Source organism: Dioscorea cayenensis, unplaced genomic scaffold (assembly GCF_009730915.1).
Source record: "Dioscorea cayenensis subsp. rotundata cultivar TDr96_F1 unplaced genomic scaffold, TDr96_F1_v2_PseudoChromosome.rev07_lg8_w22 25.fasta BLBR01001548.1, whole genome shotgun sequence".
Taxonomy (NCBI): domain Eukaryota; kingdom Viridiplantae; phylum Streptophyta; class Magnoliopsida; order Dioscoreales; family Dioscoreaceae; genus Dioscorea; species Dioscorea cayenensis.
Genome location: NW_024087939.1, coordinates 193636 through 211534, shown reverse-complemented (window position 1 = coordinate 211534; position 17899 = coordinate 193636). Strand labels below are relative to the sequence as shown.

Here is a 17899-nt window from a genome sequence, read left to right as displayed (position 1 = left end):
GGGGACTGCGTGATGAGGAACTGAGGAGGTAGGCTAGTTGCCGGCAGTCGGGATCGGGAGATTTGGCTGCATCGACTCGGACTAAGCATGACCGGGAGGTTGATGGGTCTTGAGGTCGTCCGTAACGTAACCAGAACTCAGTCAAGTCAGCAGTCAGGGCAATGTTACAATTCATGTTACAACAGGAGTTGCAACAGCTAATTTCGGCAGGTTTTTAAATTAGTAGCCGCGGAGATTCTAAAAGAGGTATGTGCTATATTTGGGACGTTGAGACGTCTATATAAGCTACCTTGCTCGTAGATTGAAGGTGTGACTCTTGGGGAACTCTTGGAGAAGAGTGTGTGAGCACCAGACAATCTAGAGAGGGTAGTGTTCATTATTGTTGAGTGAGTGAGTGACAAGTGTTTTGTACTCATGTATTTTCATCTCTTTTAGTGGATTGTTTTTCTCCGGACTTGGCCCCCCAGACGTAGGCGAGAGGACGCCGAACTGGGTTACCAATCTTGTGTGTCTTCTTCTTGCTTGATTTGTGTGAGTTTTTCTTTGAGTGTTGTGAGTGTTCACTAAACCACAAACCACATCGCCGGAACTAATAGATACTAATAGTTGCTTGTCACTTTTATAAAAAAATAATAAAAATAAAACTTGAATTGAGGATGATTTTATTTAATCTTATTTATTTAGAAATTTATTTCTCTGGTCGGTCAAGAGGTTAGAGATCTCACCTTTTTTTTGTCAAAACCTAAGAATGTATGAAATTGATTTTTGATGTCAATAGTATGAGAATATTAATGCAATGAGAATGAGATTAATGAAAGTTGGAATTGTTGATAAAAAAAAAAAGAGAAGTATTCCCCAAAGATCAATTACTTGATGAATTTCGGTTGTATATTTGTATTGAATTGATCAATGAAAGGTTATCATCATAATATATATAACATACATTATTATATTATTAAATAATCTTACAAATTTTATAGTTTATGCATAGTAACATTCTACTAATTAACATTCGATCTATTCTATATATATATATATATATATATATATATATATATATATATATATATATATAAGATGTGTGAAGTTTTGCATCAGTGGATTAGCTTCACAAGCTTCATGCATCTTCTCTAATTAAAGAAAACATAACAAACCTCCTAAATTAACAAGTATTAATTATAATACCCAAGTTTGTTGGTTTAAAATAATAACCATTAATAGTTGAACATTTATTTGTTCATATTATTTCCAAAATAACCATTCATAATACATAGTGTGATTTTCTGTTGATAAGCATTTTCAAGAAGTTAGATATATATTTATGAATTATGAATGTACATATATATGATTCAACATAATAATATTATTAGCAATTAATCTCTACTTATTTAACCACAAAGAAAAGAATGGAAAATAAATCATAAAAAGGACAAAGTGGTTGGTGGACTAGAATTATGCTACATGCATGTTCCTGCAAATTAACAATGGTATATTGATCTTTATATATAAGATTAATTAATGCTTATGAGAGTGATTAAAGAGTTTAGTGGCTTCATGAATTAATATTAGTATCTAATCTTAGAGACAAAAACAAAGTAATGTTAATTAATGAGTTTAGTGGCTTTCATAAATTATAATCCTTAAAACCAGCAACTTCCCGGGAAAGGTTTCACCTTCCAAATATAATCAATAAACTAAACAAATTAATTAAACTCAAATTTATTTTTTTATTCATTTTGGAATTCGTAAATTTCAGTTTATGTTTAAAGTGCACGTAAATTGATTTTATTTATTTATTTATTTTTGGAAATTTTGAGGAAAGATTTAAATTAACTTGATTTAAAAGGTTAAAATATTTTTTTTAAAAAATCGTTTTAATTCATCGTTGATGGATGCCGATATATTTTGTTTTTATTTGAAATTTATAAAATTTAATTAGTTCATGGGTAGTTTATATGATTTGAATTCGAAATGATTAAAAAAAAAAAATTCAATTCAAGTTTACCTTATATATATGGGGTTGCATTATCTGCGAACATTCGTAAATTTGAAATCTACGAACGTTCGTATCAACAGTTGGATTTTAATTGAACGGTTCAGCACTATTAAATTAACAGTATTTTTGTGTACTATTTATAAGCACAGTAAAAAGTGGGATGCACAGTATTTTAATCTAAACCCCATAATCAATCTCAATACAGCAAATGAAACAATCTCAACTATTTTATGTGCACTATTTATAAGCACAGTAAAAAGTGAGATGCACAGTATTTTAATCTAAACCAAAACTAAACTTAAATTAAACTAATCAACTCATCCCTAAACCAAAATTTCGTCTCACTGTAGCGCAATTAAAGTTACTGTGCTCACCTGCGGACGTTCTACAAACGTCCCAGATGATGTTTACCCTATATATATATATATATATGATGTTTTTATGTTTTTTTTTAATGAAAGCAACAAGCATCATAAAAAAGACAACAAGTATGGAAGTGCGTCGATTATGGTGGCTTAATGACTTCTAGCGACTTCCCATATGTGGGAAGATAACTAACACGCGGGGCAATGAAGACTATCACATGCGCTGAACATGATATTTCATATGTCATAACTGATAACCCCACATCCCTCTACCATGCAATCTTTAAAGCGGCGAAGAATATGTGGACTCACATTGAGACATAATATACAATGAATAAATAGTACTGTATGATCTATCATACTGGCCCCACAATGAATAATGCATGAATAGTACTGATGAACAATATTGGGAATGTAAAGTTTCGAACCTTTATTCTTTTGGACATTTTATGGTGAGTTACCACTAACTACACGTGGTTTTTTTAAAGACTTTTCTCAATATCATATTTATATTTCTTCGCAGTGATTACAAAAAAATATTTTTTTTATTTTAAAAAATAAAATTAAGAATCCTAGATAGCCTAGTGGAAGTCACCGTAAGTGATGGGTAAATGGTGCAGGGTCAAATCTCCTTATACTGTAGTATTGTACATAACTGTGCAAATACATATGGAGCGGCGCCTGTCGTGTTTCGAAAAATATAAATGATGAAGAAAAAAAACCGAGGATTACATTAATTATTTAAAAGCAGCAAAATAAAAAGATACATAATATTTCAGAACAAAAAATTTCAAGGCTATGTGACACCTAAAAACAGCCTGAAAGAAGGAAATTAATGATCAATAACAAATAAATGTGTTTTGTTAGCATAAGCATAATTGCATAAACACATATTAATTAAACTCTCATTATATCAAAACATATTTCCAAAAACTTAAATTCTTGATCATCTTTCTCCTTCTTTTCCGTGACGTCTCTTTTAAAACAGCAAGAATCTCTTCAAAAGAATCAACATCACAAGGTATACACAAGCCACCACTTTGTTGAAACCCAAACTCTTCAGCAACCTTCTCCATTAATGTTTGGAAAACCGGTTGACAAAGATAACTTGCCGGAATAACAAATCTTTGCAAATTTTCTCCTACATAAACAGCTAAGCATCCTTTTGGCACTTGCTCATTTTCTCCTTCTCTACTTAGTAATTTTTCCTCTTGCAATGTTGCATGTCCATCTCCTTTGTCTTTCATCTTCATCATCACAAACTTAGATCCTAATTTTACTCCTCTCATAGTTTAACTTGATCCAAAATTAAAAAAAAAACATTTAAAAAAAAAAAGATGATGATGATGATGATGATCTTGCTTGTGTTTTGAGAGTGGTATATAATGGAAGGACAAATGAGGCTTATTCCAAGTCCAGCTTGATTCTCAATTGTGATTGTTTGATCATATATATATATATATTATGTTTTGTGTTTGGTACTAGTGCCAGTTGGGTCATGTGATTGAAATTTAATTACAACGTTTGAGGACAAATGTGTGGAGGTACACTTCATGTACTCCTCTACTTTGGAATCATTTTTTTTTATTTTAAACATTGTAGACTATGAATTATTTATATTATTCTTAGGAGTTAGGAGAATAACAGATACGTTGAAGATTGTAATGCAATAATGCTTCTTTCTTTAATTTCAGTTTAGATGTTTTTTTTTATAATGATTTAAGTTTATTTTATATGCACTTTTGTTTTTTGTTTTTTTTTTATTTATTTATTTTGTGACAAAAGTTGTCAGAAGGATTATGGTGTCTTAATAACTCTCTAAAAAATTTACCTTGTGAAAAACTAACACATGAGAAAATAAAAATCTGCTACATGCGCCTACGATGACATGTCAGGGACTATAACTTTTATAATGATAGACTTTCTCTTCAATACAATTTTAAAAAGTGAAAAATATGACTTATCTCACGGGGACATGCACTGGGGTAAATAATAAATACATAGTACTCTATATTACTTGCTACAATGAATTAACAAACATGAACATTACTATGGAAACAAAATTTTGAGTCTTTGTCCCTTATACATTTTTCCTCAATTAGGTATTTAATTTAATTTACATTAGGTCTATTCATGCGATTCTAAAATAAAACTTAAGAAGTCAAAATCTTGAAATTGATGAATTATAACAAGCACACCAGTTTCACATATTTTTAAATAATTCATAATATTAAAATTGCATGAGTTTCTCATTAATCTATATAAATTTTAATATAAAAGTATTATTGATTTTATAATAAAAAATAATACCTTAAATTCACAAAATAAATAAAAAACTAAATAAACAAGAGTGGTGATCAAAATACCATCAATATCTTGATCGGTTGATATTAGGTCTTTTTTTCAGAAAAAACACGAAATTAAAATTTAAAACTCATATAAAATAACGATATAAATATTTGTTGAATATTTAAATTTGCAATTACATTCTAAATCCAAGTAGATTGTAGCTTTATTTAAACAAAAAGCCATGTTAGCTATTTATTAAAAAAGAAAAAAAAAAAAGTAGGTGAAGAAAGTTTCCAAGATCTTGATTTGAGTGTTGGTCATTAGTTTAATGAAAAGAATAATATGATGATGATTGGAAAAAAGAATGAATTAAATTAAAATTAATAAATTAAAAAAATTGAAATATTAGGAATTTTGGGTACGTTGAAAGTGGAGAACCAGTTGTAAGTCCTTTTTTGTTCTTAAAACAATAATTGGAGTTATGTCACTACATGGATTATAAAAAAATATATATATCAAATGAGTACAAGAGGAAAAAAACCTTTTTCTTGATAAATATATATTTCATTTAATTACGCAAATATATTTTCTTAATCAAAATGATGATTTCCAACCCAAACTCTATTCATCAAGCTTATCAACATCCCACCACAAAACAAGCCTCGAGATCAGCAGAACAAGGGACATGATTCCCGATCCCAAGACAAACAGATCCGTTAGATCTTTCCGGAACTTGCCGCCATTGATGATCGAAAGCGCGAAAGCTGCGTCTTTGGTTCTCAAAGTCCACGTGGCGTAAAACTGTTAGCTGGAACGCTTCCCTATAAATACCTCCAAACCCTCTCACTCTCCCCCCAACCGTTCCTTTGCTCGTCTTCTTCATCCAAAACCCCGATGGCTTCAAACCCTCGTTGAAGATCTTGAGATTGAGGTATAACCCTCAAATTCTTCGCCAAATTCTCCGGATCGGCAGATGGAGCTCGCCAGCGCTGTCTCCGGTTTGATCCGAGCTCCTGATCCAGGTCTCTTGTGGAGCAAATGTCGCATTCCGCTCTTGGATTCAAGATCGAATAGGGTGAGTGTCGGGGTGGGGAGATCAGTGAAGGAGATGAGAGATGCGAGGAGGATTGCGAGTTTCGTGGTGAATGCGAGTTCTGGAGGAGCTGAGATGGAGACTCTGGTTGTTAAGAAGACGGGGTTGAGGGATTTCAAGGTTCTTGCTGGGAGGCCGCTGCCGTTTGGTGCCACGGCTTGTGAGGATGGGGTTAATTTCGCTGTTTATTCTGGAAGTGCTGAGGCTGCAACTCTTTGCTTGTTTACCCTCTCTGATTTGAAGGAGGTGAGTTTGATTTGTGTTCTTTCTCTTTTCTTTGTTTTTATTGATTTAAATAAGTTAAACTTACAGATAGTTTTTCATGGTTGGTTTTTATGCTCTGCTGCCAGTGGTTAGTTGTGTTGCTGTTTGCTTATAGTTGAGAATGTAGTTCAATTTTTTGGAAATAATGGCAGTCAACTGACATTTGGCGGTCAGTAACGAATGGTACAGTAACAATGGGTTTAATTGTTTGAGCTCATCAAGTAGTAGTTAAGATTTATAGCATGTAGAAGCAGTGCCATTTGCATCAAATATAGAAAGTATGCTTATTGATAGTTTCCAATCATCTTGAATAACATAATGAGCTTAACTGTTGAAGCTTAGTGACAAATATTTTAGATGTATCCAGTTTAGAGCTAGTGGCAACAGGGATAGAACTTTGTTGAGACATCAATGGTTTGTAGAACTATGGTTGCGTTTGTGCATCACTACATTGTACCAACATTGTCTATTTTGTAATTTTGATAGCATAGAAATGTGTTTCGTTTGCATGATTAGTTTCTATCTGATCTAAAATCTCAAGTAGGAATTAATAAGCTTGACATCTGTTGCACGCGACATTTTTTTGTTGGATGAATGAGGGCCTGGTGGTTGTAATTGTGTCACACTGTTCTCTGATTCTTTTTCTGGTTGAGATTTCTGTAAGCTTCTCTCCCTTCTTTTTTTATGCAGAACAAAGTTTCAGAGCAAATTTCCCTTGATCCAGTAGTTAATAGAACTGGCAATGTTTGGCATGTTTTTCTTCAAGGGGATTTAAAGAACTTGTTGTATGGCTACAAGATTGATGGGAAATTCCAACCTGAAGAGGGGCATTACTATGATTATTCTAGGGTCATACTGGATCCGTATGCTAAGGTTGATATTCTCCTCTTTTCTGTCCTGAGTATTATGCCGATATGACGAGTTGGGCATTTCTATTACATTCTTTATTTGTGTTGCCATATTTGTATTTTGTAGCCTTACCTTCGTAGGAAAAATGCTTTTGGACATCACAGGCCACATCAGAACTTCTATTATGATTAATTCTTTTTGAATGTCTCTAGGCGGTGACAAGCAGAGAGGAATATGGTGTCTTAGGACTTGATGGTGGTAATTGGCCTCAAATGGCTGGCATGATACCTGTGTCTGATGTTGAGGTATTATTGTTCTTTAAACATAAGATTATTAGAATTCCATTAACATTTTGTCTTCTGCTTCACTTATGTAGCACCTATCTATCATCTTCTTTGGTAAAATGGCAATGTCATGAATGGATCACAGAAATAGAGAATAAATGCATGCACATGAAGTGACAAATAGTGTGGATATAGATCAAAGAAAATGAAACCAAGCATCTACATATAGAACACTATCATGTGTATAATTTACTGTTACAAGCTGAAGCTAAAACAGTTCATGATAAACAATATTCTTTAGTGGAAGCATATGTCCCTCCCTCAACTTGTTAGAGGTTCTCTATCCTGCAATTTTGGAAATGAAGGTTATGGCATTTTCATCTGTTTGTTAAACTCAGCAATAATTGCTTTTGTCTCTATAACAAGTTTTTTTCGATACTCTCACTTGAATATCTCAATATATCAAGGCACCATATTATTAACTTTAAACTGTGTGGTTATGCTTGGTCAACAATGCCTTTGGTGCTTATCAATAACTTCATAACAGTTATGTTACCATTTACCTAGTATGATGCTTGAAATTTCAAACTTAGTTTTTTTTTTTTTTTTTTTTTAATCTCTCTTAATAAATGTGATCACGATCTAAAACTTAATTGTTTGATTGTATGATACCAGTTTGACTGGGGAGGAGATCTTCCTCTACGCCTACCTCAGAAAGACCTTGTAATCTATGAAATGCATGTCCGTGGTTTTACAAAACATGATTCAAGCAAGGTAGATTTTCCAGGAACTTACATTGGTGCAACAGAAAAACTTGACTACTTAAAGGTAAGCATTTCTTAAAGTAGCATCAGGCAATAGCCATCAATAACATCCATAAGCCATCTTATGAAAAATATTTCTGCTGCTCCCAAGCAATTATTTGGCACTACACAGATCTTAATTAAAAGAGGAGAGGTTTAAGGATCTATTACTATAATTCTTAAATTCATGCAAGCCATGATGGAATTGTTTCACATGGACTGAAACTTACCATTATTCATTCTCTATTCCATTTTTATCATCCATAACATTTCAATGTCTTTATATGATTATTATTTTTTTGTTATTTATCTCCACTTCTCTATCTTTGATGCCCAATTATTCCATAAATAATATGGTATTGTCAGTGTTCAATTGATGTTAATTTGACCAGGGAACAACCTTTTATTTCTGATTAATGGCACCATATTTGACATATCTTTTTTATTAATGGTTGATTTTGGAGTATGGTGAAAATTTACAGGAGCTTGGCATCAATTGTGTTGAGTTAATGCCCTGTCAAGAATTCAACGAGATGGAATACTTTGGACACAGCACTGCAATGAAGGGGAAAAAGTGAGTATCCCTCTGCAGCAATTTTGAACTATCTTACTTTCTACAGAAAATGCAATAAAGGCTTATGCAACCCAAATGCATGAATACGCTCTGCCCTTTTTGGAGCGAGAATTGCATTTGTTGAAATGTATTTGCGAACATATCTACATTGATTTTATATTTTGTCTAACTTATGCATTAATTTATGAAGTAGCAAGTCAAAAGCAAATCGTATTCTATTTTTCCTGGTTTGCTTTGAAATGTTGATTGTGTTTTGGCACTAATTCCCTCATTGAAGCAATCCTTCACATTCCCCCCTAACTTTTGTTGAGGAAATCTCAAGGTTCTCTCTTTTGTGTCCTCTACATAAGTTAAAAGTCTCCTTCTTACCAGTGATTTTCTGTAGTTGATTTTCTGTAGCTCATATGAACTTCTCCGGCCAAACTTAGTTGAGTATATCTACCACCGTATACATGTTATTGATTTACAAGTTAGTTAGAGTTGATATAATTGTGCTCATGTTTTCAGGCTTTCCTGTTATATCACACTATTACGTCTTATATCCTTTTATCATCTTTTTCTTCTTTTGGGGTTGAAGGGAGACCCTTTAAAGTGCCTATTCCTTTTCCTGAGGTTATATAGCTTCCTTGCCAGGGTAAATTTTTGGGGATACTCAACTATCAACTACTTTTCTCCAATGATAAGATACTCATCTGCTGGCATGAGTAATTGTGGCCATGATGCAATAAATGAATTCAAGACCTTTGTTAGGGAAGCTCATAAACGAGGCATTGAGGTACAGAATAATTCGTTTAGCATCAAAGCAAACTGAAAGTGTAGTGTCAAGTGATGTTTCATCCAGTATTTCAATGTCAGGTGCTCTTGGATGTTGTTTTTAATCATACAGCTGAAGGAAACGAAAATGGCCCTATACTGTCATTTAGGGGTGCTGACAACAGCACTTATTATATGCTTGCACCGAAGGTATTAGCTTTTATATCAATAGCGTGGTTCTCTCATTGCATTTTGAAGGAATAAACCATGAATCTCAAACAACCTCAACAGCATGGTACTTAATGCCTTCCCCTGATTTGATTTTTATTAATTCATTTGCACCCTTTTTTTTCACCTTGTCAGTTTTCATAGTAGTTTATTTGATATTTTAGTCTCGGTTGAATGTTGTTTTTGGAAATATCTTAATAATGCAGGCTTTTTAATAATTTTGCAGGGTGAGTTCTACAATTATTCAGGATGTGGGAACACTTTTAATTGTAATCATCCTGTGGTCCGACAATTTATAGTGGACTGTTTAAGGTAATCCTTTAAGATTCAACTTGAAAGTTGTGATTCAACATACGAGGTTTCATTCAATTAATACAAGGTTTGCTTTTTTCTGCATCACAGATATTGGGTAGTAGAAATGCATGTGGATGGTTTCCGCTTTGATCTTGCTTCAATTTTGACTAGGAGTTCCAGGTTCCCTTGCATGGGTTCTGCATAATTTCCTATATGTTTGTGCTACAATCTTATTTTCTCAATTTTTTCCTTTAAGATTATGGGATTCAATTAATGTGTACGGGAATCCAAAAGACGGGGACATGCTGACCACCGGAAGCCCGCTTGGTACCCCACCGCTCATTGACATGATTAGCAATGATCCAATTCTCCGGGGTGTTAAGGTAATTATGATGTCTGAATTTCTTTTGGGGGAAATTAAAAAGATTTTGTGACTGTCCAGATTGACTGGTCTCTATTTTTTAACGAGGAACACATGACAGCTTTTAGTTTCAACAAGTGTCATTTCTGGAGATTCTTGTTATGTTTTTTTGTTATCAAGGATGCTTTGGCTAATGTTTTAGGAAAAAACTTAATAAAAATGCCCTCAAGTGATATACCTATCTTTCTTTCTTTGTTAATATTTTTTATTTCCCTTAAACAGCTCATTGCTGAAGCATGGGATTCTGGAGGACTTTACCAAGTTGGACAGTTTCCTCATTGGACCGTGTGGTCAGAGTGGAATGGGCAGGTTTGTATATCTGGACTTTATTGGTGATGGAACTGAACCATCATACCATCTGGCCTTTGTGTTAACTGCCCTATATTCCTGTGTGATAATGCAAAGATTGCCGTAGCATTGGAAATCAAGTCTCTTTGTGGCATTTATTTAGGTCGAGAGCATTCAAATCTTCTGATAGATTTTGATTTTTTCTTTTAAAGGATGATAAATATTTGAGGCCTCCATCTTTCCTTTAAATTTGGTATACATGTGTCCAACAATGAGAAATGTGTGCTCCATAGCATAGCCTAAGAACTTAACGGCTAAAATTGCATCATCCTGTCTTCTTGGTGCATAGAAAATTCTCCAAGAATTTAGTGTCCTGTTCTGTAACCTTTCATATATATCAACAGGAGAAACAAATTGGCCCTCATGAAATAGATTGAATCAAAACTTCCAATTTTGTAATGCAAGTGAATATGGTTGGTGTCGTAAACTTTCTACAATAGGTTCATATTGTAAACGCATGCTGAACTGAAAAGGACGAATGAAAAATGCGTAGAATTCTAATTTCTCTGTATCCTGACAAGCCAAACTGATAAAGTAGAGTATAATAGCCATGTTCCTGATCAATATAAATCCAGGACCTAATTTTTGAGTGGCTAATATAGATTATAATATAGATACTGGAGTTCTGGCTTACTTCATCATAGTTTCTGCAGTTGATGAACTTCAACTGTGAAGAAAACTGGTGCTTGTGTTAATGTTTGAGTGGTTCTAATTACTTGCCCATATCTCTGCTTGATGGCTTGAAGTAAAGAGCACTGCAAACATTGTTGTAATGGGTTTAAAAGGGAGCAGAGGGTTCTAGTGCTTGTTGGAGCTTGCTTAGAAGTTAGAATGCTGGCTATAGGCAAGGATTTTTGTGCTTCATGGTCTTAAGATTCCATGCTCAGGTTCATAAATTTTGTGTTTTCTTTTTTATTTATTTAATCAAAATGATCGTGGAGATTTGATGGTCTAAGGAAAAAGTTTTTTGTCTAAAGCATAATGGATGACTGAGAAGCTTAGGCACCAACGATCCTATTTACTTCATCTGAAATTAGTAATAGATAAGATAGGCTGCAAGTGGAAGCGTGGTTTCTATAGTTATTAAATGAAAATGATAAAATCTTGGCCTCTGCCTACAAGAGCATAGCTATGTTCTTCTCAAAAACCATCATCTTGCCTTTTCAGTTAAAGCTTTTGTTCCTTATCTATTGCTATTTGTCATATTTTAATCACTTTCAGCATTTTATAAGTTATGCTTGCCTGTATGCAGAAACACTGGGTGATTCTATATTTTTGTTCTCAGTTCTCAGTTCTCATTTGCTTATGCATGTCTTTTCCTTGTCAATATACCCAGTATCGTGATATAGTGCGGCAGTTCATTAAAGGTACAAATGGATTTTCTGGAGCTTTTGCTCAATGCCTTTGTGGAAGTCCTAATTTATACCAGGTCAGTACAGTATCTGTTCATTGTGTGCGTTCACTTAAACTTATTTTTGTTTGTTTGGTTCAGTGTCTACACAAATTTGTGGTTGCAGATTGTTGGACACGCTAATGTCTAGTTCATCTTAAACTAAATAGTGTACTTTCTTTATATAATTTACTCAATAACTTGATGGCTTCTCACTTTCAAAAATGTTCAAGTGCCATATATTTCCCACAGTACAATAATGATCAAGTAAGCATTTTTTATCTTAATTGCGGCTAACATATCCAAAAATATTATCTGGCTTAATTTAATCCAAAAGATCAAGTTGATAAAATGAGAGACCCGGGTTTATTTATTTAAATTTATATTTTTCAAATTAATTGATGTAGGATTATTAGTTACTTGCGCCCTCTCGATATGTGCTAGTCTAGTTTAACTAATCACATCACAAGTAAATCAAACAAATCAAACTTTGATTTCTTATTTGATGCAAACCATACATATTATTTAGGTTAGATTTAATTGAAAAGCTTAAGGTGAATTTAAATATTTTTCAAATAAACCGACAAGAGACTAGCAGCTATTCTAATAATTGGTAGCTTCTTTCAGGCAGGAGGAAGGAAACCATGGAATAGTATCAACTTTGTTTGTGCACATGATGGATTTACTTTGGCTGATCTGGTGACATACAACAATAAGTGTAACTTGGCAAATGGTGAAGACAATCGAGACGGAGAGAATCATAATCTTAGCTGGAACTGCGGAGAGGTAAATATAGATTATTATCACAAAACGGTTATCAATGCCAAATGTCTTTTATACCTTGCCCTACCTCGTTCACCATCAGTTGATTCTCTTTAAAATCTTGTTCTATTTCAGATTAATATAACTTGATTTTTTCTGCTCACATAAAAGAAAAAGAAGTTTTCTGATGTCATCAAGTCATTGATGCAACACAGCATTACTGTATCTTACCTTTCAATTGCATCCGCTCTGCTATTATTTTACTAATAATAAAATCCTATGCTTATTTATGAGGAAACTCAAGGAAGGAGAATGTGCAAGCATAACAGTTAGACGATTGAGGAAACGGCAGATGAGGAACTTCTTCCTATGCCTAATGGTTTCACAAGTAAGCAAATATTGCTATGGCTCATTCCTTCCAACCACTAGTTTAACTGTTACTTTTAGAATGAATGGATTGTTTTTCTTTTTTCAAACTGTTCAAACCTGATTTCAAAAAAATTCTATTCTCGGTCCCAGTTCCCAGTCTTAGTGTGTCAACGGTCATCACCAGCATGCCAATTTTCTAAACTATAGGGTGGGCTGTCTTATACGAATCAATCATTCCATATGTTACTTATGAATTTACATGAGCCAAGGGAAACAACATTACGCAATCTCTTGCTTTTATATTACAAACAGTGTAAACAAGGATAGATTTATTCTATACGATAGTTTTTGAAGTTATGGCCAATTCACCTTATTCCAATCTGTCTTTGAAGTTGAAACCAGCATAAAGTTAGGCAACCTTTATACAGTTCCTCTTTCTCAAAGAAGAAATGCATAGGTAGGTGAATGTGGAAGTTGGAGTATGTTCTTTAATTATATTGAACAGAACTACTACCATGCGTCATGTTACATAGTCAACAAGGTAAAACCAATACCAAATCTTTAAATTTGGGTTTTATGTTTGTGGATGGTAAGTTTGCTCTCATACATTGTATCTAGTGGTTCTGTCTTCAGTTGATGATTTCCTCATCTAATCTTTAACTTAGGGGTTTACATTGTGTGTTGAAAGTGCACGCTTAACTTTACATCTAGTGTGTTCATTTTCAGTAAAATTTCCTAAAAGCAGACCTTATGACTTATGAGACTCGGTGTTATCTGTCCAGGGTGTGCCCATGATCTATATGGGTGACGAATATGGCCACAGCAAAGGAGGGAACAACAACACATATTGCCATGACAACCATGTATTGTCACACATTTATCATTTTTTCACAAATCTTCTGCAGGATGTTCATTAACTCTAATCCATGATAACCATTTCAATATAGCTCAACTACTTCAGATGGGATAGAAAAGAAGACTCCTCATCAGACTTCTACAGGTTTTGCCATCTCATGACTAAGTTCCGCAGGTAAAAACCAAACTACGATTATAATCTTCCTTTCCAGCCTTCCATAGACTCAAGTCTCTATTATGAATTGCAGCGAATGCGAATCCCTCGGTCTAGATGATTTCCCTACTGGAGATCGTCTACAATGGCATGGCCACCGGCATTGTGCACCTGACTGGTCTAAAACCAGTCGTTTTGTTGCATTCTCTATGGTACATTCTCCTACTTAAACCTAACTATGTTACTGATCAATCAAAGAAATGACTGTTTGAATGTTTGTTTCCGATGAACAGACAGACAAAGTGATGCAAGAGATATACATTGCCTTCAACACAAGCCATCTCCCAGTGACAGTGTCACTGCCCGAACGCCCAGGCTACATCTGGGAACCACTGGTGGACACAAGCAAGCCCTCACCATACGACTTCCTCTCCGATGATCTTCCAGACAAACCCACAGCCATAAAACAGTACGCCGGTTTTCTCCACTCCAACCTCTACCCCATGCTCAGTTACTCTTCTATTATCCTAATCCTCCGTCCAGATCCAGAATCCTTACTTTAATTAATCAACACCAATAAAAGTTCCATCTCATAATAGCTAAAAACAAAATCATCCAACAAGCGATAAATAAATAAAAATAAGTCTTAAGAAGAGGGTGGGGGTGAACCACGAGTGGCAGATCTGACGACCTTATAAATAGTGGAAAGTCCTGTAAAGATAGCTTGGGCAGTGACACCAATGGCAAGGGATTGGGGGAAATTGGGTTTGGAATCCAGTTTCATGTCCAGGATTGCCAGGCGAGTGTAAACGTTGTCTAGTTTACGGGTCGAGTCATCGTCTTTCTTAGCTCCAGGTCTTGCGGATGAGACGGAGCGGTAGAGGAGTAGTTGGAGTTCTTTGATGGCCTTTAGAGATGCTTCTCTGGTATCTAGTCCCTGTGCTTCGTAGTGGGCGAGCATCTCCTCGGCGCTTGGTGGTCTCCTTCTCTTCTTATCCTCGTTGCTGTTGGGTTTTTCCTTTAATTCGGTCGGAGGAGACGAGGCCATTAGATTTGGGGGAAGAGTTTTGATTCTTTTGAATGATGGGGTTTTTCGTTGCCACTCGTCAGGGTTTTACTGTGTTTTAGAATGGGAGGAATTGGTGAGGGTGTCTTATCTTGAGGGTTTTGTTTTGCTTGTATCCCTAGTGGCCGTGTGTTTGTCTTGGGATTGGGTTTTTGGTACGGAACGTGAGAAACTGGTAAGGTTGCTGAGGTAGGGTTTTGGTCCTGATTTTGTTGAAGATCTGTTCTTGTTTTTATGTGTTCATCTGCATCCCTACGCTGGTATGGAGACTCCCCCGGCTTACCGCAACTGTTAGTTTTGTTTCCACCCAAAAAAAAAAATAGTTGAAAGACATTTTCATTATTTTTAATATTATGTAATTTTAAAAAAAAAATTGTGAGATACAAAAATAAGAATCCAGAACTATCTTTTTAGATATATTTTTTAATATGTGTAAACTGAAATTTTATTTTTCCCCCAAAAAGTTGCCTTGATTATTTACATGATATATTTTATATAAATATAAAATTAATAAGGCAATTTTATAACAATGTTGTTATAATTAAAAAATATATTTTTGTTCATGCTACCGAACACTGAACAGTAAATCAGTAATCAATCCTTATTTTGTAATAACTATGACCCACGTTTTTTGGACCGCGAGATGACTGCATGCTAGAAATTATCAAATTCACAGGAAAAGCCTATTAAATCTGCCTGTGCCACGTATCATAGTTTCTCACAAATTAGTATACAAAAACAAAATATAGCAAGATTAGTTCATCCTCTCCAATGTGCGGCGCTGTCATCTTGCCCTATTCTGTATAGAACGACTTGAAAGTAACAAATGTACAAATCTCTTCTTATGACAAGGGCACATCAGCAAAGCCAAAATTCAAGTGACTAACAAATCACCATCTTCAAAATCTGGGAATGTCACACATTTGAAGACTTTACACTTTGAACATAGAATATATCCAACCTGTGAGTAATCAAAACAACATATATAAGGAATAACATCAATATTTATCATATACTACCCTGCACTCTATAACTTACAGCTTTACAAGTCGGGCAGCGGCGATAAATTCGGTTGTTCTTGGCCTTCACATTGGTCTTTTGCCCCTTACATAAGTCACAGACCAACCATCCTGTGCCCTTACACGGTTCACACAGTATCGCCAAATCCTTAATTCAATGTACATTCCTTCAGATACTTTGCACCATACAGTGAATTACTAACGTAAACCAGAAAAACAAATGAACATTCTACATTTATTGATGTATGGGTATATGCAAAATCAATCTATCTGTGTGTCCACATAGATTAGCTGCCAGATTCCTGCCAATTATCCAAAATATGACATTGTTTTGTAATTTCCTTGGATGTTAATAAAACATAGATCACATTGAGCTAAAGAGTAGTATGGCTTCCACATAACTAACACTTCATTCAGTGTTTCAAGAGACGGTAATAAAGAATCCTGATATAGTTAAAAGAAACTCGAGTAAAAGAATATATATTTACCTTCTAACACAGACATACAATAATGGTAAAACTGAAACATACTCTTGGCATTATCTGAGAATAATATATTGATCACCGATGTCAAATCTTTTTTATAATTAGCACGGTCAAAATGATCCAATAATTAGCTTGATAAATCATCTAGTACAGTTAATGTCCCATAACTTCTCCAAACATGAAATATTTTATAGCTTCCACAGACAAAACCTAAGCAAATGAATGGAGAAGCTGACATTAGTAATCATTCCACATGGCAAAGGGAGAACATAATCTCAAAAACACAGTTTGTAGAATTAATGCTGTCTACGAATATTTGCCAAAGGTCCCAGAGATGTGATTTCAATTTCTCATGCCAAAATAAATGCCTCTGCATTTTTGTTAAGGTCATGTTTAGCATTGCATTTGAAAAGCTCTACTAAAACATTAGCTTTCCGAAAGAGTTTCTGGTAAAAAGCTATTTTCTTGAAATTGCCAAACACTCGTCTTATCTAAAATAATTCCTTTAATTTAAAGCTCTTTCATGAAAAGCAAAGGCAAACAAGATCTTATGCAACCATATTACTCTTTTAGCTTCTAAATTTAATGGTGAAAGCTCTTCTGATGGCAAAAGGTAAGTGTTTGCCATTTTTCAATCAAGATCTTCAAGCAAATTAGATTTTTTTTCCCCAAAAAACAAACCCTAAATGTAGTTTAATAGCTACCACATCTTGAATCCTATCCAACTCCGAGCAACCACAACTAAATTCTCAACTAAACTAATTGCAACAGTTGAAGAAAACAATCACACACAATTGTGCAAATCGAGTATAAATTCAAGTAACGCGTTCAGGTAATCACTACAAAACCCAAAATCCATGAACTTTCTAAACTCATCAATTTCCCATCAAAATCATTAATCCTTCTCATCAAGCAACATAAATCAGCTGATAATGCTACTGACATCATAGAATTTCACATACTAACCTCATCTTGGCTCTGTAGATCTCTCTGGATATCAATGTCTTGCTCCAATGGCGAGCAGCGCAATGGAGCCACATCCAATCGCCGTTTCCATGCCACTCCTGCTGATGATGATGTCGCCGATGCTGCAAGAGTTCTTCGATACCATCCACTCAGATTCATCATCAGCTTCCCTGAATCCACCCACACCGCCATTGCTCTCCTTCCAAGCTCTCTCTCTCTCTCTCTCTCTCTCGCTAAAACCGAAGGCTATGAATCAATGGTTCTTATGGCAA

At 34.5% G+C, this 17899-nt stretch overlaps 3 protein-coding genes across 4 annotated transcripts; 1 reads left to right on the top strand and 2 right to left on the bottom strand.

Annotated features, from left to right (window-relative positions):
* The first annotated feature begins 5489 nt into the window (after positions 1-5489).
* LOC120256633 (isoamylase 1, chloroplastic) lies at positions 5490-14672 on the top strand. Of its 2 annotated transcripts, none has more exons than XM_039264300.1 (18): positions 5490-5989; positions 6698-6880; positions 7069-7161; positions 7816-7968; positions 8426-8517; positions 9139-9292; positions 9373-9480; positions 9725-9810; positions 9901-9972; positions 10049-10175; positions 10436-10522; positions 11898-11990; positions 12579-12737; positions 13018-13101; positions 13865-13945; positions 14030-14112; positions 14186-14303; positions 14385-14672. In XM_039264300.1, the coding sequence occupies exons 1-18, from the start codon at positions 5624-5626 to the stop codon at positions 14652-14654; spliced, it is 2409 nt and encodes an 802-aa protein (XP_039120234.1). In that variant the 5' UTR covers positions 5490-5623; the 3' UTR covers positions 14655-14672. The 2 variants fall into 2 exon arrangements, with proteins under 2 accessions (XP_039120234.1, XP_039120235.1); XM_039264301.1 differs by having other exon boundaries at positions 5491-5989; positions 9151-9292.
* On the bottom strand, positions 14655-15536 carry LOC120256634. The gene has a single exon (XM_039264303.1). It carries the CDS (start codon positions 15137-15139, stop codon positions 14738-14740), a length of 402 nt encoding a protein of 133 aa, XP_039120237.1. The 5' UTR covers positions 15140-15536; the 3' UTR covers positions 14655-14737.
* A 290-nt stretch (positions 15537-15826) lies between these two features.
* Positions 15827-17881, bottom strand: LOC120256649. Its single transcript, XM_039264325.1, has 3 exons — positions 17628-17881; positions 16196-16324; positions 15827-16118 (listed from the first exon to the last, which is right to left on the bottom strand). Exons 1-3 carry the CDS (start codon positions 17817-17819, stop codon positions 16032-16034), a joined length of 408 nt encoding a protein of 135 aa, XP_039120259.1. The 5' UTR covers positions 17820-17881; the 3' UTR covers positions 15827-16031.
* Between the last annotated feature and the right edge of the window lie 18 nt (positions 17882-17899).

Excerpts from the sequence above, each read along its gene's own strand:
- LOC120256633 (XM_039264300.1), top strand. The coding sequence starts at position 5,624 with ATGGAGCTCGCCAGCGCTGTCTCCGGTTTGATCCGAGCTCCTGATCCA. Across the intron at positions 7,969-8,425 it reads AAAAACTTGACTACTTAAAG|GAGCTTGGCATCAATTGTGT; the intron begins GTAAGCATTTCT and ends GAAAATTTACAG. Across the intron at positions 14,304-14,384 it reads GTTTTGTTGCATTCTCTATG|ACAGACAAAGTGATGCAAGA; the intron begins GTACATTCTCCT and ends TCCGATGAACAG.
- LOC120256634 (XM_039264303.1), bottom strand. The coding sequence starts at position 15,139 with ATGGCCTCGTCTCCTCCGACCGAATTAAAGGAAAAACCCAACAGCAAC.
- LOC120256649 (XM_039264325.1), bottom strand. The coding sequence starts at position 17,819 with ATGGCGGTGTGGGTGGATTCAGGGAAGCTGATGATGAATCTGAGTGGA. Across the intron at positions 16,325-17,627 it reads ATCTACAGAGCCAAGATGAG|GATTTGGCGATACTGTGTGA; the intron begins GTTAGTATGTGA and ends CATTGAATTAAG. Across the intron at positions 16,119-16,195 it reads GCTGCCCGACTTGTAAAGCT|GTTGGATATATTCTATGTTC; the intron begins GTAAGTTATAGA and ends GATTACTCACAG.